At 42.4% G+C, this 26,498-nt stretch overlaps 1 protein-coding gene across 11 annotated transcripts in view; it reads right to left on the minus strand.

The window, feature by feature from the left end:
• LOC139537568 (neural cell adhesion molecule 1-like) overlaps positions 1 to 26,498 on the minus strand; it is a 325,232-nt gene that overhangs the window by 70,931 nt on the left and 227,803 nt on the right. For all 11 annotated transcript variants that reach the window (XM_071339021.1, XM_071339025.1, XM_071339023.1 and 8 more), the window contains 5 exons: positions 9,160 to 9,234; positions 8,227 to 8,436; positions 7,627 to 7,770; positions 6,102 to 6,239; positions 5,604 to 5,721 (listed from right to left, as the gene is read on the minus strand). In XM_071339021.1, coding sequence (XP_071195122.1) covers positions 5,604 to 5,721; positions 6,102 to 6,239; positions 7,627 to 7,770; positions 8,227 to 8,436; positions 9,160 to 9,234 — 685 coding nt within the window. The remainder of the gene's footprint in view (positions 1 to 5,603; positions 5,722 to 6,101; positions 6,240 to 7,626; positions 7,771 to 8,226; positions 8,437 to 9,159; positions 9,235 to 26,498) is intronic.

A 26,498-nucleotide genomic window follows, 5' to 3' on the forward strand; every position in this document is an offset into this window, starting at 1 on the left:
GCCCTAAAAATTGTCAAAGACTCCAGCCACCCTAGTCATAGACTGTTCTCTCTGCTACCGCATGGCAAGTGGTATCGGAGCGCCAAATCTAGGTCTCAAAGGCTTCCTAACAGCTTCTACCCCCAAGCCATAATACTCCTGAACAGCTAATCAAATGGCTACTCAGACTATTTTAATTGTCCCCCCCCTCCTTTACACTGCTGCTACTCTCTGTTTATTATCTATGCATACTCTCTGTTTATTATCTAGTCACTTTAACTCTATCTACATGTACATATTACCTCAATTAACTTGACTAACCTGTGCCCCTGCACATTGACTCTGTACCTGTACCCCCTGTATACCCCCTGTTGAGGCCCTGGGTCTCAACCACGCCCTGTGCAATTGGGTCCTGGACCTCCTGACGGGCCACCCCAAGGTGGTGAAGGTAGCAAACAACACCTCCACTTCGCTGATCCTCAACACTGGGGCCCCACAAGGGTGCGTGCTCAGCCCCCTCCTGTACTCCCTGCTCACCAATGACTGTGTGGCCATGCACGCCTCCAACTCAATCATCAAGAATGCAGATGATACAACAGTAGTGGGCTTGATTACCAACAACGATACAGCCTACAGGGAGGTGAGGGCACTCGGAGAGTGGGCACTCGGAGAGTGGTGAAAAACAACGTCAACAAAACAAAGGAGATGATCGTGGACTTCAGGAAACAGCAGAGGGAGCACCCCCTATCAAATCAAGTTTATTTTATATAGCCCTTCGTACATCAGCTAATATCTCGAAGTGCTGTACAGAAACCCAGCCTAAAACCCCAAACAGCAAGCAATGCAGGTGTAGAAGCACTATCCACATCGACGGAACAGCAGTGTACAAACTGAAATGGTCCACCCACACAGACAGTGTGGTGAAGAAGGCGGAACAGCGCCTCTTCAACCTCAGGAGGCTGGAGACATTTAGCTTGTCACCTAAAACCCTCACAAACCTTTCCAGATGTACAATTGAGAGCATCCTGTCGGGCTGTATCACTGCCTGGTACAGCAACTGCACCGCCCACGCATCACCAGGGGCAAACTACCTGCCCTCCATGACACCTACAGCACCCGATGTCACATGAAGGCCAAAAAGATCATCAAGGATAACAACCACCCGAGCCACTGCCTGTTCACCCCGCTACCATCCAGAAGGCGAGGTCAGTACAGGTGCATCAAAGCTGGGACCGAGAGACTGAAAAACAGCTTCTATCCCAAGGCCATCAGACTGTTAAACAGCTATCACTAACACAGAGAGGCTACTGCCTACATACAGACTTCAATCATTGGCCACTTTAACTTCTTCGGGGTAGCCCCCCTTCTTCTCAATTTCCGCCTAAAGACATACCCTAATCTAACTGCCTGTAGCTCAGGCCCAGAAGCAAGGATATGCATATTCCTGCTATCATTTTAAAGGAAACACTCTGGAGTTCGTGGAAATGTGAATTGAATGTAGGAGAATATAACACTATAGATCTGGTAGAAGAAAATACAAGGAAATAAACATACATTTTCTGTTTTTTAATGTTGCTTGATCATCTTTCAAATGAACAAGAACAGCCAAACATACAGATAGGATGCTGGGGATGATTTAAATGAAGAACATAAGATGGCAACTATAGCAGAGCAAAGTTTTAGACAGATAACTTAAAAAATGAGCAAGCTACATGACATTGAGCATGAAGTCACCCAGGTGTCCCACACAAATGTACCCAAGTGGCCGAATTGGTACAGTGATACATTTAGAAGGAAAGAACTATATACAAAATACATAAATGCTATTCTAAAACACCCCCCCCAAAAAATATATATAAAAATATTTTAAAAAATACATAAATATTAATAATAAAAAATAACAAGGGTAACTATTTACACATTTTCTATTTACAATATTGTGAAGACCCTCAGTCCTCTACACAATATTGTGCTGCTGGTGCCATGGCCCATAGCAGTCTCTTTCTGCTGTAAAGCAGAGGGTTACTGAACAGGTGGTGCAGGTGATGGGGCATTTCCTGTGACAAAGGGCACAACGACGTCTCCCTACTGTGCCCTTTTTGCCCTGAGGCACATTCATGCCTGCAGAGATGAATCTGGGCAGGTGAACACCACTGGTTGGAGCAGAAGGGACAGAGGTAGAGGGGACAGAAGGTGCTGCAGTGGACTTGCTGTAGCTAGCAAGCTCCTGGATGAGCAGCTCCCTGAAGGCTAGCTGTGAGATGGGGGGCTGTCCACAGCTCTTGGCCATTTCCTTCTGGAGGATGAAGGCATTCACCACAGCAATGTCAATGAAATGATAGAAACATGTCTTGTACCATTTCATGGTCTTGTGGACAAAATTGTAGTATCCTATCAGTGCGTCTGACAGGTCCACACCTCCCATGCCCTTGTTGTAGTCCTTTACAGCAGCTGGAATGGGGACATCTTTTGTGGTCCATGCCCCGCTACCGTCCTTTACACGCCTGACAACGTGATCGCCACTGAAGGACTTGTGGATAGTTGTGCACATGACCACCTCTCTGGTATCCATCCACCTCACAAACAGCAGGCCATCTTCACGGATCCATCGCATGGTACCCTGCTCAGCCCGCTTAGGCATGTCGTTCACCTTTGTTTTTGGAAAGCCCACTCTGTTGGTCCGAATGGTGCCACAAGCCCACACATCCCGCTTCCTCAGCTCTGTAAACAGGGTAGGGCTTGTGTAGAAGTTGTCCACAAACAGTTTGTAGCCCTTCCCCAGCAGTTGAAAATCCAATAACTCCATAACGGAATCATAACTCAGTCCATTACCAGTAGCAAAACTGTTTTCCCCTCATAAACAAAAAAATTGCAAGTGTAGGCACACACAGAATCAGCCAAAACAAACAGTTTGTAACTCCATTTGGTTGGTTTGTTACGCATGTATTGTTTGAGGCTGATTCTGGCCTTTGAGGCTACCATCCTCTCATCGATGGACAGGTTATGGGCAGGCTGAAAATATGTCTTGCAGGCCTCAATGATGTTGGGGTAGAGAGGTTTGATTTTGCAGAGCCTATCAAACCTTGGTGTGCCTCTCTTCTTGTCATTCTCCCCATCAACTTCTGGGTCACTGATGTGCAGCGCCTTGTGAGATAGTCAGAAACCTTTTACAAGACACGACAGTCATGGGGAAAGGCAGTTGATAGAGAGCTGACGTTTTCCAGTAGTCCCTTAGAGTTTTCAACTTCACCAGCCCCATGTAAATGACCATTGAAAGGTAGCAGAAAAGGTCTGACATGGAAATGGGCTTCCATGCCTCTTTCTTTCCTGCCTGCTTCTTAGCCCCGTACTTATTGGTGTTCGACACCAGGGAATCAACAACTGACAAGGTGAAAAACAGTTGAAAAAGTTGAAGGGGGCTGTACTTTGCAGTCATGTCTAGTTGAGGTCCTGGCTGCCTTTTGGGTCTAAAAACTGGTGGATTTGGTTCCACATCATCTTCTAACACAGAGTGCCAACAACCCTCTGGTCCTCTGTCTGCAGGTTTCTCTCTTCCCCACCTCCGCTTTGTCACTGACTTCACACCTCTAGATGGCCGGGTAGGTGTGGAGCCGGAGACAGCAGGGGTCCGGCTAGATGAACCAGCTTCAGAGGGAGATGGACACCTAGACATTGGCGGCTCATAATCAGAATCACTGCCACTGTGAAAGATTTAAAAAATCAGTAACAATACTTTCACGTATGAGTCCTATATCAACACGTAAATAAACATATATGTATTATATAGAGTACAGGGAACATAATCACTATGGTGAAGTGCTGTTCCATTCCATGTTTATGTAAAATAAATGTAAAAAATATATAACACACACACACACACACTATAGCCAATGCGTACTTTACACATTTTATTACACATTTCATTACTGATGATATAATGCAAATAAAATAATATTATTAATTTCAAACAACAACATTAGCATTAGAACTTACCAGTCAAGCATGGCATCCTCTCCGTGCAGAAACATGTCTTCCGCCTGGGAGTCAAAACTAGCTTCGCTGAAAGATTCATCTTCCTGAAGCAACTTGGTCTCGCTTTCTCTATCAATTTCCTCTATAATTTTGGTTAAATCTGTATACCTAGACTTTGTTTTAGCTTTTCCTGATTTATTCGCCATAATTTAAATATATAAACTTGCTGAAAATGCTATTGACTATGTACTGCTATGCGTAACACTCGTGGCTCCGTCAAGTAGGATTTGCAATGGCGAATGAACCTCTTTTACGCCAGAGTTTACGACAAAGGCTGGTCTTCGAACGTATAACCATTACATATTGCCATTTACCTCAGCTCATTGGCTATCTTCCAAGCTAGATTTCAAGATGATCAGTGGTCATTGAGCCAAAATACAGTCAATCAACGATAGACCGGTCCTACCATTGGTGCGCAATGAGGTCATTGATTGGTGTCTTCAAATCGATTTGTTTCGGTCAATACGTTCCGGGAAAAGAACCATCAAGTATGGTTGTGTTAGCAACAACCAGAGGATTGCAATGAAATCAACCATGACTGGATAAACGTTTGTTTAGTGTGTGTAATTCCCAACGAATGTTTCGTGCAAAGTTGAATGAGTCGGAAATCACGACGCAAGCGGTTTACAAATGTTTTGTGTTAGGCTATAAAAATGGATTTTATCAAACAAAACAAACATTCACTGTGTAGTTAGGACACTTGGCATTGCCACCAGAGGAAGATCTTTAAAGGTAAGCGATTTATTTTATTGTTATTTCTGACTTTCGTGACGCTAATGCTTGGAAAATGCTAGTAATACTTGTGTGTGCGGGGCGCTGTCCTCAGAAAATCGTATGGTTTGCTTTCGCAGTAAAGCCTTTTTGATATCTGACACAGTGGCTGGATTAATAAGAAGTTCATATTTTAAATACATGTATTTACAAGAATGTTTAATATAACGAATGGTGTATTTAGAATTTTAGCGCCCTACAATTTCACCGGATGTTGGCCTGGTGGGACGTTAGCGTCTCACCTACCCTAGAGAGGTTAATACATGAATCACTGGTCACTTTAATAATGCCACTTTAATAATGTTTACATATCTTGCATTACTCATCCCATATGTATATACTGTATTTTATACCATCTATTGCATCTTGCCTATGCCACTCTGTCATTGCTCATCCATATATTTATATGCATATATTCTTATTCCATTCCTTTACTTAGACTTGTGTGTATTAGGTAGTTCTTGTGGAATTGTTAGATTACATGTTAGATATTACCTGTTAGATACTGCTGCACTGTCGGAACTAGAAGCATAAGCATTTCTCTACACTCGCAATAACATTTGCTAACCATGTGTATGTGACCAATACAAATGTATTTGATTTGATATAGCCTCGCTACTGTAATTTTACTGCTGCTCTTTAATTATTTGTTATTTGTTACTTATCTATTTTTCACTTAACACTTATTTTTCTTGAAACCGCACTATTGGTTAAGGGCTTGTAAGAAAGCATTGCACTGTAAGGTTTACTACACCTGTTGTATTCGGCACATGTGACAAATAACATTTGATTTGAAAGACAAGATAGTCGGTGTGACTTACCGGGCCCAGGTGACTGTGGGTTCAGGGAACCCGTCAGCGTCACAGGCCAGCATCACAGACTGGTTGATGTCCGCCGTGGCATTCACCTCCGACTGCCTGGTGCGGATGCTAGGGAGCACTGAAACACAGACATACAGTAGATACAAGCATTATTCAAAGATACAGAGGTCATACGTGAGTAGGAAATTAATTATACTAATATGATACTAAGATAAGACAATGTAAGGTTGTTATATGCTTCAAACAAGTCTTAAAATGGTTTATAATCAGATCATGATGCACTATACTGGTTGGCTTTAAGTATGATAGGAGTAAATAAATGTTACTGTAAGCTTGTTACAGGATTGTTCTTTTTTTGATTCTGTAATGGTGTTCATAATAGCACAGTATTGGATCTATAACTACACTATATTCTAAGTGTGCTCAGATCCAAATCCCAGGGCGAGAGCATAGGCGGAGAAAGAGGGGGTAGGGTGAGTGGGAGGATGTGGTACTCACCGTTGACGATGACCTTGATGATCTTTAGGTCAATCTCTCCCCTGGCCATAACACGAGCCTCACAGGTGTACGCCCCTTCATCCGTTTTCTTGATGCCTCGGATCTGGAGGTGGTTGTTGCCCATGATCTTAAATCGAACTGTGAACAATCGCAAGAAAAGGAAAGAGAGAAGGCTCAATCATCATTAACAATAGGTGGTGCAGGTTTAACACAAGGCAACATGGGAAGGCACACATACAAGGAGACTTCAGGAGGCGTGATCTGAGTTACAGTTGAATGCTGCATTTGCCCCCTCCCAGCATCAATATTACAATGTAAAAATAGTCATGAGTTATACATAGGTGTGGAGGGAAGATGATCTTTAGAAACACATGATACAGTCGATAACTCGCCACCAGAAAAACTAGTGACATTTGGACTCATCAAAAGAAAGCTTTACCATCCATCCACTGGAAAAAAAATTATTTCCATACAGTATGTTCATTGTTTCAATGTTAATTTAGATAATTAAGTGCTGTACTATTCACCGTGAGATTTTGTTACATTGCTCAACAGAGCATTGCCATGGCATTGTGCCTCTTATTCTATATCCTTTATATCCATACTGTAGTAAATGTGGTGAAACATGGACCATGTAAACATACAGACGCTGAAAGCAACTACTACTACTTCTTGAATTGCATTGTCAAAGCTCTACTATGTAAATATTCTATGAATCCTCTTTACTCTGTAAGTTCAAACATCTGGCAGCCAGCGTACAAATATTGTATGGCAACTGTGTTAATTCAACCCTCTTTTGAAGCGGTGCCAGATGTAGATCTGGTTTAGTGAATCTGTATTTGGGCAAAAGCTTTGAATTCATTAACCAGACTTTTTAAATAGCTCTCTCTGAGCTGTGAAACACATATTAGCATGAAAAAGACGTGTACTTTGAGCTATAAGCACATGCAGCTTTGATATGGAAAAAGTTAACTGGAGCAATGTGGAAAATTGTATTTACATAAGCAGTATGGGTTTCAGTCTGGGCTACAATTAGTGGTTTTCTAGTGAAAAACACATCCCTGTCCAGGGTCCAAGAAAACGCCACACACCAGTGCGCTGTGGTCACCCTGAGCCTTCCAGTGGTCGCCAGAGGGAGGGGTCCTCTAAGGTTAGAATAGTGCAGTACGGAGAAAAACAAAATCCTTCAGAATGCCTCTCTGACAGCATCCCACTCGACTTGACTAAATAATCTAAATATGAAGCCTTCAAATATCCTTTCACAACTGACAACCACCATTTCTCTTGATCAAGAAATATCCTGTTTCCTGTCCTCACTTCATCTATTATGTCGAAACACTCAAATTACCAAAAGGCAGGGAGGGCTGTGCTCTTAGGGAGAGAGCGAATGAGTGGGGGGTGAATAAAAAAGAGCTGGCAGATATAATGAAAGCAAACAAAAAAACAGGGGAAGTGGGGGGGTCTCCACGACTCTGGGTAGTAGGCAACCCACACATTGGCACATCGATTTGTGTACAAGCCTTACCGTCTTTTGTAACTTGGATCTTTGAGCCTTTGTGCTTCCAGATGATGCTGGCGGGAGGCGAGCTGACGACGTCACAGATGATGTCAGCGTCATCCCCTTCATTAAACTCCTGTGGGGAAGGGGCGTTCTTGAAGGTTATCTTTTCTGTAGGGGAGAAGAATAGAAGTCCACTCTCAACTGCATTTCCCAAACCAGTCAACAAACCTAATAGACCAACATGTTCTATGGTGAGTGCTCCCTTTGTTACCCAGTCTATGCATTTGTCATGGCATTCCACCTGTTCATGATGGAACATACTATACAGTTAGTATAGTTGTATATTCTGTATACGTGGGTTCTCTAAATGGAGAGAAATAGTTACCATTACAATGATACTAGGGCGAAGATACAATCAACAATACTGCATGAAGGAGGACAATTGAAGAAAACAAATATGTACAAAATATGCAGACACTTAAATTACATTCTTCAAAATTACATTGTGCACGTCATAAATATGTACAGATAATATAGTAAGGGGTTTTCATTTGGTGGTAATCCACTAAATTACAATGAATAATATCAACACTTTTCAAGGACTGAGTTTGAGAGGGAACTTACGGAAGATTTTCACGTTGACAGTGCCCTGAGACTCCTTGTCTGCATTTTTGGCCACACACTTGTAGACACCAGCATTGTCCACATCAGCATTGTAGATAGTGAGGGTGGACGAGGACTCGTCGTTGCGGTTCACAATGATGTCCTGTCTGTTCGGTAAGAGCTTCTCGCCGTTCGGGGCATACCAATCAATGTCCTTTGCGTCTCCAACAACTGAGGAGGCAGGGTGGATGTGTGAGCAGAGTGCGAATGCACTGTTTATGTGTCTTCAGCAGTTAGTATGAATGATAACCAAACAGATAAATATGTGCTGCCTTGCGAGGTGATGCTGCATCTGAGGTATGCATTATAGCTTTTTTGGCCAAGGTTAACGGGTTTCTCTGCTTTATGAAGTCCATCTTTGTACCAATATGCACAAAAAGAGAACTCTTTTACATATTTGCTCAGATGATGTACTATCTGAAAAAAGACTGAAATTAAAACTCCGCCACTGATATTTTGAAAGAAGGGCAAAGTCAAGACATTTTCTGAAATATTTCACTCCCTCATTCATAATGGAATAAAGAAGTGTTGAAGCAAACAGTATTTTGCTGACATCTTACTGCAAAAAAAGTACACAGCTATCTACAGTTCTTTTCATCTAAAGGAAACATTGTTAAAGTGAAATGTTCTCATCTTTGCTATGACATATTGAGTCTCTATTTTCTCTTTGCTATTCAACAACAGGATGCTGGCCTGCAGGAGTCTGCCAGTAGTGGGGGGTAACTGACCACAGTTGCAGGTCAGCATCCCGGGAAACCCATGCCACTGCAGCCATGAGAACTGCTGTAGCACCTTCACTTTATTTAGAGTTATTTTCTATATCCAGCTGTCAAAATACTGTAGCTATTTGGGAGTTTGCAGTTATGGAGGCGATGGTATCTGTACCACACCTACCTTCGCAGAGGAAGAATTTGGACTCCCCCACGCTGATCTCTCCTTGCATCGGTGTGATCTCCACCTGCAGGGAAGCTAGAAGAGAAAAACACAGACAGAGCAGGTCTCAGAACAGTTCAAGTCGAACTCTGCATTTTTACATCGTTCCAATACACTTTACACACAGCAGGTCCTATAACAGGCGTGACCAAGGGGAGAGGAACAGGATGACACAGCGGAAAAGCACAGTGAGACAAGGCATGGCACACTTTAATGCATCAACAGCTTGACTGAACATCTGCTGCTGATCAACCTAAGATGAGCCGTTTCCCACCCTTCACTTTTCAATATGATGCTGCATCTATGCCGTTAATTGGATTCAGTCAACAAAGAAGTATTTTATTATTTGCAGCCTCATTTTAGTAAAAGCAGTCACACAAAAAAAACGGCGCAGACGTAGTTGAAGATTATGCTAAGTCAACAAATGAAAACACTTCTCACTCAACATTCCTACATAGTAGCCGTATAGGCCACAGTAGCATGTATTTAGATAACAATGTGTTAATTGTTGGCGCTCTGGCAAGGTCCCAGCATTGCTAATGCAGTAGGCAGCTCCCATCTGCTTTAGTGGGATTGTTAGTGAGTTTGGGATGATGGTAGGGGTGTGCGGGTAACATAATGAAATGTGGTGGAACAACACGTAGCCATGGCAACCACAAGTCCTGTCAAATCCACTTATTGAAAAACCTCTGTGTTGGATAGGCAGATTCTCTGACAAAATATGACAATTAGGCCCTGGCACTATCTTAAAGGACCATTAATTATATGCCTCTCAAACTTATTTTAGACTTGCAATTACTCAGGCGTCCTGCGAGTCGATAAGATTTTATAATGGCACCTGACCGAGCTATCCCTGTGTTCTCACAATTTTTTTGTCTGACACAGAGTGTCCGCTCAGGAAGTGTAATGCCGTAAATCAAAGCATATTAGCTTCCTAAGATACTGCCGAATACATTTAATATTTCTGCATCAACTAAAGTGGGTGACAGAGATGAGATTTAGAATGTACCGGAGAGAAGCAGCTGGTGTTTGTTCTCTTCAGTTCTGCTGGATAAATTAAAGAGGAATCAACTTCCAACTTGGTGAGAGACAGGAGAGACATACTCCAAAGTTCGGGACAGCATACCTTAAAGATTTACATCTTCTTAACCCAAGGTGTGCCTAGACAACGGCAGAGGAATCTTTCTTAAAAATTCTCCGATGTGGCCTATTTTAAAACGTTTCTCTTACCAAATCAGGTCTGGTACTCTCTCTGGCATGATCTGTGCCTCAAGAGCAGGGGTGAAAGTAGGCATGTCCGGTCCGGTACGGCATCCTGGCAAAATAAATAGTGGGAGCACACCATAACGTGGACACACCATACCCAACATTAGTGGGACTATCATTTGTTTTTCAACAGGACAATGACACAACACACCTCCAGGCTGTGTAAGGGCTATTTGACCAAGAAGGAGAATGATGGAGCGCTGCATCAGATGACCTGGCCTCCACATCACCCAACCTCAACCCAATTGAGATGGTTTGGGATGAGTTGGACCGCAGAGTGAAGGAAAAGCAGCCAACAAGTGCTCAGCATATGTGGGAACTCCTTCAAGACTGTTGGAAAAACATTCCAGGTGAAGCTGGTTGAGAGAATGCCAAGAGTGTGCAAAGCTGTCATCAAGGCAAAGGGTGGCTACTTTGAAGAACCTAAAATATAAAATATATTTTGATATGTTTAACACTTTTTTGGTTACTACATGATTCCATATGTGTTTTTATATAGTTTTGATGTCTTCACAATTATTCTATAATGTAGAAAATAGTAAAACATAAAGAAAAACCCTTGAATGAGTAGGTGTGTTCAAACTTTTGACTGGTACTGTATGTATACATACACATACAGTGGGGAGAACAAGTATTGGATACACTGCCGATTTTGCAGGTTTTCCTACTTACAAAGCATGTAGAGGTCTGTAATTTTTATCATAGGTACACTTCAACTGTGAGAGATGGAATCTAAAACAAAAATCCAGAAAATCACATTGTATGATTTTTAAGTAATTAATTTGCATTTTATTGCATGACATAAGTATTTGATCACCTACCAACCAGTAAGAATTCCGGCTCTCACAGACCTGTTAGTTTTTCTTTAAGAAGCCCTCCTGTTCTCCACTCATTACCTGTATTAACTGCACCTGTTTGAACTCGTTACCTGTATAAAAGACACCTGTCCACACACTCAATCAAACAGACTCCAACCTCTCCACAATGGCCAAGACCAGAGAGCTGTGTAAGGAGATCAGGGATAAAATTGTAGACCTGCACAAGGCTGGGATGGGCTACAGGACAATAGGCAAGCAGCTTGGTGAGAAGGCAACAACTGTTGGCGCAATTATTAGAAAATGGAAGAAGTTGAAGATGACGGTCAATCACCATCGGTCTGGGGCTCCATGCAAGATCTCACCTCGTGGGGCATCAATGATCATGAGGAAGGTGAGGGATCAGCCCAGAACTACACGGCAGGACCTGGTCAATGACCTGAAGAGAGCTGGGACCACAGTCTCAAAGAAAACCATTAGTAACACACTACGCCGTCATGGATTAAAATCCTGCAGCGCACGCAAGGTCCCCCTGCTCAAGCCAGCGCATGTCCAGGCCCCTCTGAAGTTTGCCAATGACCATCTGGATGATCCAGAGGAGGAATGGGAGAAGGTCATGTGGTCTGATGAGACAAAAATAGAGCTTTTTGGTCTAAACTCCACTCGCCGTGTTTGGAGGAAGAAGAAGGATGAGTACAACCCTAAGAACACCATCCCAACCGTGAAGCATGGAGGTGGAAACATCATTCTTTGGGGATGCTTTTCTGCAAAGGGGACAGGACGACTGCACCGTATTGAGGGGAGGATGGATGGGGCCATGTATCGCGAGATCTTGACCAACAACCTCCTTCCCTCAGTAAGAGCATTGAAGATGGGTCGTGGCTGGGTCTTCCAGCATGACAACGACCCAAAACACACAGCCAGGGCAACTAAGGAGTGGCTCCGTAAGAAGCATCTCAAGGTCCTGGAGTGGCCTAGCCAGTCTCCAGACCTGAACCCAATAGAACATCTTTGGAGGGAGCTGAAAGTCCGTATTGCCCAGCGACAGCCCCGAAACCTGAAGGATCTGGAGAAGGTCTGTATGGAGGAGTGGGCCAAAATCCATGCTGCAGTGTGTGCAAACCTGGTCAAGAACTACAGGAAACGTATGATCTCTGAATATTAAGTTCTGCTTTTCTGATGAATCAAATACTTATGTCATGCAATAAAATGCAAATTAATTACTTAAAAATCATACAATGTGATTTTCTGGATTTTTGTTTTAGATTCCGTTTCCCATAGTTGAAGTGTACCTATGATAAAAAATTACAGACCTCGACATGCTTTGTAAGTAGGAAAACCTGCAAAATCGGCAGTGTATCAAATACTTGTTCTCCCCACTGTACATGTCTCTTTTAAATATATTTCTCTTTATTATTTTCCCCTAACCCTACCACCCCTCCCCTAATTGGAGTAAACTAATGGATAACAACACTTAGGCTTCTACTTCCAGCTGATACATACTATATCAATTTTATGGACACAATGTATTTTACAATAGATATCTTTCGTTTGTTTATAATTGAATCCTTCAGCTCCACTCAACCCCTCCCATATACTTTTTATTAATCACAATATTATTTAATAGATTTTGGTCTGTAATGCAGGGTCAACTGACAAGTTCCTTACTTTTCCTCCCTTCCACTTGCCTCTTCCATTTTTGTGGTAATGCTTCAATTAGTTGGTTGTAATTTTGGGTAGAGCTGACATTTCAATATTTTTTGTATATGTTTTAGTATCAATTAGTATATTTGAGTTTAACCACAATATTTTTTGTATTATTTGTCCTGTCTTTTCTGGTGGATTAAACTGAAATTGAAACAAACTTTCTATGGCTTGTTTTAAAATTAGCGATATATTGGAGATGATTTCATTTTCAAATAACCAAAAGTTAGAGGTTTTAGTCTGAATAAATGGAAAAAGGCCATTCTTGAACACGGGGTGGGACATTCTTACTAATATGTTAGAGAACCAGTTCGGATTTAAATATAACTTTTGTATAACTGATGCCTTTAGATAGAGGTCTAATGCTTTAATATTTAATAATTTCTGCCCTCTGAATTCCCATTCATTATAAAAATAGGCCCGTTTAATTTTGTCTGTCTTGACGTTCCAAATAAAATAAAAGACCATTAACAAATAGGTAAACTGGGATATGACTAAAGAGTTTATTTTATTTTTTATTTTATTGAACATCCGAAACATACAATATACTTGCAGTGAAGCCGCTCAACAACTACATCATACCAGTCATCCAACAGACTCCCATTCAGAACGACACACAGAAACATCCAGGGTCAATGTCCTGCTCAAGGGCACGTTGACAGATCTCCCACCAGGCCAGAAAACGTGAACCCGAACCCTCCAATATCCCCCCCACAGTCCCCCCCAATAGCTGTCCCTCAACCATTTGAGACCCCTCCCACAGCCCCCCCCCCCCCCCAAGAAGAAAAATTTAAAATACAATTAATTCCATTCCCCACCCCCAAGAACCCCCCAATGCACCAACAACCAAGAGAATGAACTAAAGAGAAAAAAGAGAAAGACAGAAAACAGCAAACAACAATGCAAAAAATATAAATAATAATACATTTAAAACAAAGGACATCAAGGACAACTAAAATCAAACAGCAATGCCAACTGTATATGTTCGTGTGCATGTCTGCCACTATTACATGTATGTGTGTGTTCTTGTATGTGTTTATTTGAATGATAGTGTATGTATATGCATGTGTACAAACACCTGCACGGGCATCAGCCTTAGGCAAACTGGCATTAGTTGTAAAAACACTGCTCCTCAGTGTCATTCAAACATACTTTTTATTATGTTTTATTTTTACTTTTTTACTTTTATCTTTGACCATCATTCTATCTCCTGCACAGCAACTCCACTCCCACTTGCCTTCAATTCCACATCCCAACCCTCAGCTTCCCTTAGCCCATCCCATCTATCTCTGCTGGCCACCCACTTTGGGTTTCTACGCAACACATATCTTTCAACTATGCTGTGATGTTTAACGTACAATTTCAATCTATCTAATCGAATAGAATCCACAGAATGCGAGTTGAAGATACATACTTTTACTAAGAGTATTAGTCATTGACTGACCCTGTCTCTCCAGATCTCCTAACAGTACTATTTCTAGAGTCAATTTTAGATCAATGCTATGCATTTTCAGCCATTCCTGAACCTGAGACCCGAAACAGGCTACCTGAGGGCAATACCAAAATAAATGGTCTATTGATTCTGTATCCTCACAACAAAATCTACAGAGCTTCGATGATTTTATGCCCAAAATATTCAATATTTTGTTGGTGGCAAGAATTCTATATAATAATTTTAGCTGAAAAGCACGAAGTCTTGAATCTTGCATTGTTTTATATATCAACTCATACACCCTGTACCATGGAATCGGTACATCAAAAATCTCTTCCCAACTATTTTGCAATATGTATGGCACAGTTATCAACATTCTGGTCCTCAAATGAAACTGGTATACTTTCCTATTTATTCTATTTTTATTCCACCGCCAGTTTTGATCCTTTATATTGGGCAGACAGACCAGTTCCCTACCTCCTCTTGCCACCTGCCTCCTACATTTTAGGGGTATTGCTGTAATCAATTGGTTGTAATCAATTGGTTGCAGGGATCTAGCTTGCGGACTTAATATAAAACTTGAGTCATCGGCATACATGGACACCTTTGTTTTTAAGCCTTGGATTTCTAATCCTCTAATGTTGTTATTGGATCTGATTTTAATAGTTAGCATTTCGATGGCCATAACGAATATATATAGTGACAGCGGACACCCTTGTTAACTCCTCTTGACAATTCAAAACTCTCTGAGAAGTAGCCGTTATTTACTATTTTATACCTGTGGTTGCTATACATTATTTTTAACCATTTTATAAGAGAATGACCAAAATTTCAAAAAATCTTGGCATAACTAAAGTTAATCAGGGTGATTTTTTCCACAAATAGACAGGTACTTTCCTTTCCATGGTAGTAAAATATTATATATTTTGCTAACTTTCTTTAAAAATGTATTGTAGTAAGATCATTTCTTTCTTGTATATTATGTAGCATTCAGGTAGTGTTCTACTGGCAACCGCCAAACCCAGATTTGTCCGTCGGACTGCCAGATTGTGAAGCGTGATTCATCACTCCAGAAAATGCATTTCCACTGCTCCAGAGTCCAATGGCGGTGAGCTTCACACCACTCCAGCTGATGCTTGGCATTGCGCATTGTGATCTTAGGCTTGTGTGCGGCGGCTCGGCCATGGAAACCCATTCATGAAGCTCCCGACGAACAGTTCTTGTGCAGTTTGGAACTTGGTAGTGAGTGTTGCAACCGGAGACAGACCATTTTTACACGCTGCATGCTTCAGCACTTGGCAGTCCCGTTCTGTGAGCTTCTGTGGCCTAACCGTTGTTGCTCCTCAATGTTTCCACTTCACAATAACAGCACTTATATTTGACCAAGGCAGCTCTAGCAGGGCATAAAATTTGATGAAATTACTCGTTGGAAAGGTGGCATTCTATCACATTGCCACGTTGAGTCACTGAGCTCTTCAGTAAGGCCATTCTACTGCCAATATTTGTTTATGGAGATTGCATTGCTGTGTGCTCGATTTTATACACCTGTCAGCAACGGGTGTGGCTGAAATAGTTGAATCCACTAATTTGAAGGGGTGTCCACAAACTTTTGTGTATATAGTGTAAGTATTTCAGTCCTGTAAGATTTTAAAATTAGGCATAGCACATTGCACAAGCCCTGCACTTTTAAAATAGCTATATATGGGAATTTGCCAATGTTTAGGGCACCACCATTAGGTAAAGGGTCAACTTTTGATGACATATTATTTTGTATATAGTGTAAATATATCCCGTCTGATTCCCAGTTTGTCCACTAGATAGCAGCAGGAGATCACATGACGTCTCTTGGCCACTTGAAACCAGTTGCGCCTGGTTTGGATAGTGAGTCACTGTGTCAAAATGACAAAGTGTATTTTCAAGACTGATATCTAAAAATGACCTTAGCAATCAGGGCTTTCAAGTTATGGAATTGGTTGTTTTGAAATAAGTAGATGAGGAAACGAAACTTATTTTCCCGTTCACTTTTCCTATTGTAAACGATGAGCTAGATCAACGGCGCATGTGGAGGGAGAAGGAAATGCCTTGCTTTACAATGACCATCAGGATGTACTCTTTCCATGCATACTAAATATGACCATAGCGCATGATTTATGGCCTTTATAGTGGGGGAGGGGGGGTTCATATGACATTGCCAACAGTAAGATTTGAGATTGATTTCCAAAACGACAATGGCTGTAGCTTTCAAATCATAAGTCACTTTCTATTTTCTGACCCCCCAAAATTAGGGTGGGTACCCCCCAAACTTGCCGGAACCTGGACAGGGTCCAAAACAATCACTCAGAGTTTAACAGGTTATACCAACTGCCAACACGTACAAGCTAATGCTAAAGCTAACAACAAAAAGTCGACTGGTAGGGACCACACACCGGTGGTCGTCAGTGCTGTGCTTTTTAAACACTCCCTCACAGTATGGCAGACTTTCACAGCACTGTTAAACTTCAGCTAAAATATCAGGGGAGAACATACATTAAAGGAGATCCAGAGATCCAAAATCCAGAAACTTTCAAGTGATTCCATACATTGAAACTAGTTCAGTTGAGTTGGCCCTCTCCCCCTCTCTCTCCCTGGAGTGCTGTACTGAAACAGCTGCAAAAACAGATGACATGACTTGAGATGTTGCTGGATGCAGGCAATTATGTAAAAACATTCCTTACCGCAGGATACTTTAACTGGTGACTATCCGGGTGAACAAAGAAAAAGGAGCACACTGTCGCTGCATGAATCTGATAGAATTATTGACAGGACAAGTAAACAATAGGCTCACATTTCAGCATGCATCGCCTTCATCAGAGCCGAAACGATCCATGCTACTTTTTCTTTAAGTAACCTGTTTTTTGGTGGATTTTCAAGTCCCTCAGTCGAGCAGCTGATTTCCCCTTTTTTGTTCAAGCTGTGCTAAAGCGCGATTGGGTATACCTTCTTTCCAATACAATTATGTAATTTGGGTGAACTATACCTTTAACAATGGGGGTGTCTTTAAAATAGTATCACCTAATAGCAGGAACAGCACCATCTAGTGGTCAGGATGGGACATAAACCCAACAACTTCAATGGCAAATTTCTCTAAAAAGGGTGAAAAAACATCACCAAATTCACTGAGAACACATTACATAGGATGAAGAAAAAATACTCATAGCCGCAGCTCCATACTAGTCGTCAAACAGAGAACTGATACTATATTTATATTGATTTCACCTTTATTTAACCAGGTAGGCAAGTTGAGAACACGTTCTCATTTACAATTGCGACCTGGCCAAGATAAAGCAAAGCAGTGTGACACAGACAACAACACAGAGTTACACATGGAGTAAAACAAACATACAGTCAATAATACAGTAGAAAAAATAAGTCTATATACAATGTCAGCAAGTGAGGTGAGATAAGGGAAAGGCAAAAAAAGGCCATGGTGGCGAAGTAAATACAATATAGCAAGTAAAACATTGGAATGGTTGATTTGCAGTGGAAGAATGTGCAAAGTAGAGATAGAAATAATGGGGTGCAGAGGAGCAAAATAAATACAGTAGGGAAAGAGGTAGTTGTTTGGGCTAAATTATAGATGGGCTATGTACAGGTGCAGTAATCTGTGAGCTGCTCTGACAGCTGGTGCTTAAAGCTAGTGAGGGAGATAAGTGTTTCCAGTTTCAGAGATTTTTGTAGTTCGTTCCAGTCAAGGAGGAGCGGCCAAAGGAAGAATTGGTTTTGGGGGTGACCAGAGAGATATACCTGCTGGAGCGCGTGCTACAGGTGGGTGCTGCTTTGGTGAACAGCGAGCTGAGATAAGGGGGGACTTTACCTAGCAGGGTCATGCAGATGACCTGGAGCCAGTGGGTTTGGCGACGAGTATGAAGCGAGGGCCAGCCAACGAGAGTGTACAGGTCGCAGTGGTGGGTAATATATGGGGCTTTGGTGACAAAACGGATGGCACTGTGATAGACTGCATCCAATTTATTGAGTAGGGTATTGGAGGCTATTTTGTAAATGACATCACCGAAGTCGAGGATTAGTAGGATGGTCAGTTTTACAAGGGTATGTTTGGCAGCATGAGTGAAGGATGCTTTGTTGCGGAATAGGAACCCAATTCTAGATTTAACTTTGGATTGGAGATGTTTGATGTGAGTCTGGAAGGAGAGTTTACAGTCTAACCAGACACCTAGGTATTTGTAGTTGTCCACATATTCTAAGTCAGAGCCGTCCAGAGTAGTGATGTTGGACAGGCGGGCAGGTGCAGGCAGCGATCGGTTGAAGAGCATGCATTTAGTTTTACTTGTATTTAAGAGCAATTGGAGGCCATGGAAGGAGAGTCGTATAGCATTGAAGCTCGCCTGGAGGGTTGTTAACACAGTGTCCAAAGAAGGGCCAGAAGTATACAGAATGGTGTCGTCTGCGTAGAGGTGGATCAGAGACTCACCAGCAGCAAGAGCGACATCATTGATGTATACAGAGAAGAGAGTCGGTCCAAGAATTGAACCCTGTGGCACCCCCATAGAGACTGCCAGAGGCCCGTACAACAGACCCTCCGATTTAACACACTGAACTCTATCAGATAAGTAGTTGGTGAACCAGGCGAGGCAATCATTTGAGAAACCAAGGCTGTCGAGTCTGCCGATGGGGATGTGGTGATTGACAGAGTCGAAAGCCTTGGCCAGGTCAATGAATACGGCTGCACAGTATTGTTTCTTATCGATGGCGGTTAAGATATCGTTTAGGACCTTGAGCGTGGCTGAGGTGCACCCATGACCAGCTCTGAAACCAGATTGCATAGCGGAGAAGGTATGGTGGGATTCGAAATGGTCGGTAATCTGTTTGTTGACTTGGCTTTCGAAGACCTTAGAAAGGCAGGGTAGGATAGATATAGGTCTGTAGCAGTTTGGGTCAAGAGTGTCCCTCCCCTTTGAAGAGGGGGATGACCGCAGCTGCTTTCCAATCTTTGGGAATCTCAGAAAGAGAGGTTGAACAGGCTAGTAATAGGGGTGGCAACAATTTCAGCAGATAATTTTAGAAAGAAAGGGTCCAGATTATCTAGCCTGGCTGATTTGTAGGGGTCCAGATTTTGCAGCTCTTTCAGAACATCAGCTGACTGGATTTGGGAGAAGGAGAATTGGGGAAGGCTTGGGCGAGTAGCTGTGGGCGGTGCAGTGCTGTTGACCGGGGTAGGGGTAGCCAGGTGGAAAACATGGCCAGCAGTAGAAAAATGCTTATTGAAATTCTCAATTATAGTGGATTTGTCGGTGGTGACAGTGTTTCCTATCTTCAGTGCAGTGGGCAGCTGGGAGGAGATGTTCTTATTCTCCATGGACTTTACAGTGTCCCAGAACATTTTGGGGTTTGTGTTGCAGGAAGCAAATTTCTGCTTGAAAAAGCTAGCCTTGGCTTTTCTAACTGCCTGTGTATATTGGTTTCTAGCTTCCCTGAAAAGTTGCATATCACGGGGGCTGTTCGATGCTAATGCAGAACGCCATAGGATGTTTTTGTGTTGGTTAAGGGCAGTCAGGTCTGGAGAGAACCAAGGGCTATATCTGTTCCTGGTTCTAAATTTCTTGAATGGGGCATGCTTATTTAAGATGGTGAGGAAGGCATTTAAAAAAAATAACCAGGCATCCTCTACTGACGGGATGAGATCAATATCCTTCCAGGATACCCCGGCCAGGTCGATTAGAAAGGCCTGCTCGCTGAAGTGTTTCAGGGAGCGTTTGACAGTGATGAGTGGAGGTCGTTTGACCGCTGACCCATTACGGATGCAGGCAATGAGGCAGTGATCGCTGAGATCTTGGTTGAAAACAGCAGAGGTGTATTTAGAGGGCAAGTTGGTTAGGATGATATCTATGAGGGTTCCCGTGTTAACGGCTTTGGGGTGGTACCTGGTAGGTTCATTGATAATTTGTGTGAGATTGAGGGCATCAAGCTTAGATTGTAGGATGGCTGGGGTGTTAAGCATGTTCCAGTTTAGGTCGCCTAGCAGCACGAGCTCTGAAGATAGATGGGGGGCAATCAGTTCACATATGGTGTCCAGAGCACAGCTGGGGGCAGAGGGTGGTCTATAGCAGGCGGCAACGGTGAGAGACTTGTTTTTAGAGAGGTGGATTTTTAAAAGTAGAAGTTCAAATTGCAACACCGCCCCCTTTGGCCGTTCTATCTTGTCTGAAAATGTTGTAGTTAGGGATGAAAATATCAGAATTTTTGGTGGTCTTCCTAAGCCAGGATTCAGACACGGCTAAAACACCCGGGTTGGCAGAGTGTGCTAAAGCAGTGAGTAAAACAAACTCAGGGAGGAGGCTTCTAATGTTAACATGCATGAAACCAAGGCTATTACGGTTACAGAAGTCATCAAAAGAGAGCGCCTGGGGAATAGCAGAGGAGCTAGGCACTGCAGGGCCTGGATTCACCTCTATATCACCAGAGGAACAGAGGAGGAGTAGGATAAGGGTACGGCTAAAAGCTATGAGAATTGGTCGTCTAGAACGTCTAGAACAGAGAGTAAAAGGAAGTTTCTGGGGGCGATAAAATAGCTTCAAGGAATAATGTACAGACAAAGGTATGGTAGGATGTGAATACAGTGGAGGTAAACCTAGGTATTGAGTGATGATGAGAGAGATATTGTCTCTAGAAATATCATTGAAACCAGTTGATGTCATTGCATATGTGGGTGGTGGAACTGAAAGGTTGGATAAGGTATAGTGAGCAGGGCTAGAGGCTCTACAGTGAAATAAGCCAATAAACACTAACCAGAACAGCAATGGACAAGGCATATTGACATTAAGGAGAGGCATGTTTAGTCGAGTGATCGTAAGGGTCCAGTGAGTAGAGGTTGGATGGGGTCACGGCGATTCAGACAGCTAGCCGGGCTATCGGTAGCAAGCTAGCATAGGATGGAGGTCTGTTTTTAGCCGCCTCGTGCGTTTCCGTCGGTAGATTAGTGGGGTTCCGTGTGGTAGAGGGGATCAATCCAATTGGCAAAATAGATATAGTTATAGTGACCCAAGAAAAAATTGTCCGATAGACTTATTCAGATAGCAGCCGATAAGACAGCTAACGATTAGCGGGCCCCAGATGAGCGTTCAGGTAACGTCGCGACGGAGGTGCCAGTTGGATAACTCCTTCGGGCAGATAACATCGGTAGTCAGTCGTGAAGGCCCGGTGGGGCTCCGCATTGGCAGTAAAACGGGTCTGGATAGGTGATTGTATTCCAGGAGTGGCTGATGGAACTCTTCAGCTGGCTAGCTCCGGAATAATTGATGTTTTCTCCGGGATCGACGTAAGCCAATAGACACACGGGTAGCAGCTAGCTAGCTGCGAAATCAAGGTGTAAATGTCCAGAGCTTGCGGTTGAAATCCGGGGATATGGAGAAAAATAGGTCCGGTATGTTCTGGTCTGAGTCGCGTTGTACAAAAGTGGCGATAGATTAACGAGCTAAAGGAATAGCTGATGATCACAAACCGTGGTTAGCTGAAATACTAACGTTAGCCAGTAAACTGGCTAGCTTCTGGGTAGCTTCTGGCTAGCTTCAGGTTAGCTTCTGGCTAGCTTCAGGTTAGCTTCAGGTTAGCTTCTGGTTAGCTTCTGGCTAGCTTCTATTGTGGATTTTCAGATTTGAGGTAAATAATACTTTTTTTGTAATTGGTGAGGCGGGTTGCAGGAAAGCATTTTGAAGTTGAGTTTTTGGAAAATAAAATATATAAAAGATATGCAAAGAAAGGTGTATATATATATATATATATATATACGGGACACGACAAGATGAGGACAAAAGGACGTCTGACTGCTATGCCATCTTGGATGAGAAGAAATATACTCGTAGTTGGGGTGGAGTTGGTGTTGGGGGATGCGTGGTTGACTTCTTACAATTTCTTTGGATCTCTCATTGTTAGAAAAAAGTTTGGTCCAAATTGAATGTTTGGTACTATATTTATTGACAATTATATGAATCCTATAAATGTAATAATTTCTCAGAGATCAAATTATATTTCAACAAAATAAGTTCTCATTTACAACTGCGACCTGACCAAGATAAAGCAAAGCAGTGAGACAAACAACAACACAGAGTTACACATGGAATAAACAAAGGTACAGTCAGTAACACAATAGAAAAGTCTATATACAGTGTGTGCAAATGAGATACGATTAGGGAGGTAAGGCAATAAATAGGCCGTAGTGTCGAAGTAATTACAATTTAGCAATTAAACACTGGAGTGATAGATGTGCAGAAGATGATTGTGCAAGTAGAGATACTGGGGTGCAAAGGAGCAAAAAATAAATAAATAACAATACGGGGATGAGGTAGTTGGATGGGCTATTTACAGGTGGGCTATGTACAGGTGCAATGATCTGTAAGCTGCTCTGACAGCTGATGTTTAAAGTTAGTGAGGGAGATATAATGTTGCAGGAATGCTAATCTAATCTGTTTCTAACAAGAGAAACGATTTCAGAACAATCTGAGATGGTAGATGTCAAAATCCTCTTTCTTGTGCTTTTGGGGTGGAACGACCCTCTTAGATATTTATATAAGCTTCATAGGTTTCATACGGTTTTCGGCTTCGATTTCAGTTCCAAACATCTAGACGATGATGCTGACAAAAATAATATTGCTTCGAAAGACTTACTGAAATCCAAACTATATCTCCCTGCAGATTAATTGAGAAAGTCATAAAAATCGATATTTTCCATAACATCATCTGTGCTTTGTTAGATGGAAACACATCCTCAGAGTGAAAACAGAGCAGTGAAAACAGAGCTGTCTAAAGCATGTTCGCACTGCTTTCTATGAGATATCGTACAGGGACAACAATAACAGCTCTTATTCCGGCTCTCACCAAGTAGGGCATTGGCAAAACCTCACCACAAACACGAACTCTGAGGACAAAGACAACCGGTGAAAAACAAACCAAATGTATTTCAGGCCAATAGGGTAAAAATTATATTTTTCGGTGTTTCAAACTCTTTAAAAGGAGGCTGAAGCTTGAAACTCCAGAGTGAATACAGTAACACAGTAGAGTATTTTAACCTTGTACACTTCCAACTGTCGACACAGCAAAAAGTGAGATGATGTGTCCTTTGCTGAGAGCCTATAGGAAACAAATAAGCACACGAAACATACTGAGGCGGGAGATCGATAACCTTAATTACAACACAAATCCCAAACACCTCAGCCCTTACTGCTGCTGCCTGCTTCTGCTCCTGCTTCTGCTCGAATGTTCCAGCACATAGGGCCCAGAGCAAAGTCCCTGCACACCAAGCAATTCTGCCAGTAATTTAATGGAGAGATAACTCTAGCGCTTTATTCTGGATATGCATTTCTGAACGATGACGGCCTAGGAAAAAACTCCTAATAGAACATGCACACAGGCATGTGCTGTGCAAGTTGGAAACTGCTCATTACTGGAGCAGCGAGCAGATACGATAAGGTAGTTCATTGGACAGTTTTAAATGTCGAGGAAGCCAACTGAACATACACTACATGACCAAAAGTATGTGGACACCTGCTCGTCGAGCATCTCATTCCAAAATCTTGGGCATTAATATGGAGTCGATCCCCCATTTGCTGCTATAAAAGCCTCCACTCTTCTGGGAAGGCTTTCCACTATATGTTGGAACATTGCTACGTGGACTTGCTTCCACTGAGCCACAAGAGCATAAGTGAGGTCGGGCACTGTTGTTGGGAGACTAGGCCTTGCTCGCAGTCGGCGTTCCAATTCATCCCAAAGGTGTTCTATGGGGTTGAGGTCAGGGCTCTGTGCAGGCCAGTCAAGTTCTTCCACACTGATCTCGATGAACCATTTCTGTACGGACCTTGCTTAGTGCATGGAGGCACTGTCATCCTTAAACAAGAAAGGGCCTTCCCCAAACTGTTGCCACAAAGTTGAAAGCACAGAATCGTCTAGAATGTCATTGTATGCTGTAGCGTTAAGATACCCCTTCACTGGAACTAACAGGCCTAGCCAGAACCATGAAAAACAGCCCCAGACCATTATTCCTCCTTCACCAAACTTTACAGTTGGCATTATGCATCGGGGCAGGTAGCGTTCTACTGGCATCCGCCAAACAAATATTCGCCGTCGGACTGCCAGATGGTGAAGTGTGATTCATCACTACAGAGAACGTGTTTCCACTGCTCCAGAGTCCAATGGCGGTGAGCTTTACACCACTCCAGTCGACGCTTGGCATTGCGCATGGTGATCTTAGACTTGTCTGTGGCCATGGAAACCCATTTCATGAAGCTCCTGACGAACAGTTCTTGTGCTGATGTTGCTTCCAGTGGCAGTTTGGAACTCGGTAGTGAGTGTTGCAACCGAGGACAGACGATTTCTATGCGCTTCAGCACTCGGCGGCCCGGTTCTGTGAGCTTGTTTGGTCTACCACTTTGAGGCAGAGCCGTTATTGCTCCTAGATATTTCCACTTCACAATAACAGCACTTACAGTTGACCGGGGCAGCTCTAGCAGGGTAGAAATTTTATGAACTGAATTGTTCGAAAGGTGGCATCCTATGACGGTGCCACGTTGATAGTCACTGAGCTCTTCAGTAAAGCCATTCTATTGCCAATGTTTGTCTATGAAGATTGCATGGCTGTGTGCTCGATTTTATACACTTGTCAGCAACAGGTGTGGCTGAAATAGCTGAATCCCAAATTTGAAGGGGTGTCCACATACCTTTGTATATATAGTGTATACCTTTGTATATCTCTATTGGGGCAAAGAGCAGACCTGAGACTGCCCATAAAGGTTTGCCTGACCAATTTATGTAAAAGCCATAACCTAATAGAATAAACATAAAATCAAATCAAATCACATTTTATTGGTTGCATACACATATTTAGCAGACGTTATCGTGGGTGTAGCGAAATGCTTGTGTTCCTAGCTCCAACAGTGATATCTAACAATTCACAACAATACACACAAATCTATATCCGCCCTCCACATTTTCATGTCACACATTAAACAAGAGTGGATAACTCAAATGTCAATTTGAAATGATTCAACTTCAATCAGAGAAATGTTCAACTGCTAATAGCTTATAATCAAACAGGGCTGTGTCTCCATTGTTAGAAATGTAGTCAGTATAGAAACTAGGCCATAGGCTATGTTCCATTTAAAGTCTAATTTATTTATTTTATTTAACCTTTATTTAACTAAGCAAGTCAGTTAAGAACAAATTCTTATTTACAATGATGGCCTACCCCGGCCAAACCCCCCCCCCCTAACCCGGACGACGCTGGGCCAATTGTGTGCCGCCCTATGGGACTCCCGATCATGGCCGGTTGTGATACAGCCCGGGATTTTACCCAGGTCTGTAGTGACGCCTCTAGCACTGCGATGCAGTGCCTTAGACCGCTGCGCTACTAGGTATAAAGATGCAACTTCTCTATGTTACACTAGAGAATGTTACAAGCATAAAGCATTTGCACACTAGCCATTCCTGGAGATATATATTTAATTTTTTCATTCCATATACATTGGATAACAACCTTTCTAACTAGCTGAATGAGAACATTCATCTTGGGTAGCAAATGAACACAGGCCATACATTAAACCTGTAAATTCACATGAGCCCAAGTGTGCTTTTGCTCATAAATCACTTAGTATATTTTCACTGGAGACAGCCATATCGATTCATCGTGAAAATAAAAGATCATCAAGGTTTTCATGTCAATCAAATCTGACATAAAACAAAATCAAGATTTTCACATTCAATTGTTTCTACCTGTCATTCACTTATGGAACATTTGATGCAAGCCAAAATAATCAAGTCAGCACAGAAAATGAGCATGAGAGCAAGAGATTAACAACAATATTCACGGTTGGAATACATGGTTGAAACTGACATTGAATTACTGTTAATGAATGGGGTGGATTTGGTTCATGATGTATGATGCAATTTGGCCTCAAGGTTTTAAACCTTCCTGGGGCGGCAGGTAGCCTAGTGGTTAGAGCGTTGGCTTAGTAACCGAAAGGTTGCCAGATTGAATCCCTGAGCTGACAAGGTAAAAATTCTGCTCCTGAACAAGCAGTTAACCCACTGTTCCTAGGCCA

This window comes from Salvelinus alpinus, chromosome 13 (assembly GCF_045679555.1).
Source record: "Salvelinus alpinus chromosome 13, SLU_Salpinus.1, whole genome shotgun sequence".
NCBI classification, from domain to species: Eukaryota; Metazoa; Chordata; class Actinopteri; order Salmoniformes; family Salmonidae; genus Salvelinus; species Salvelinus alpinus.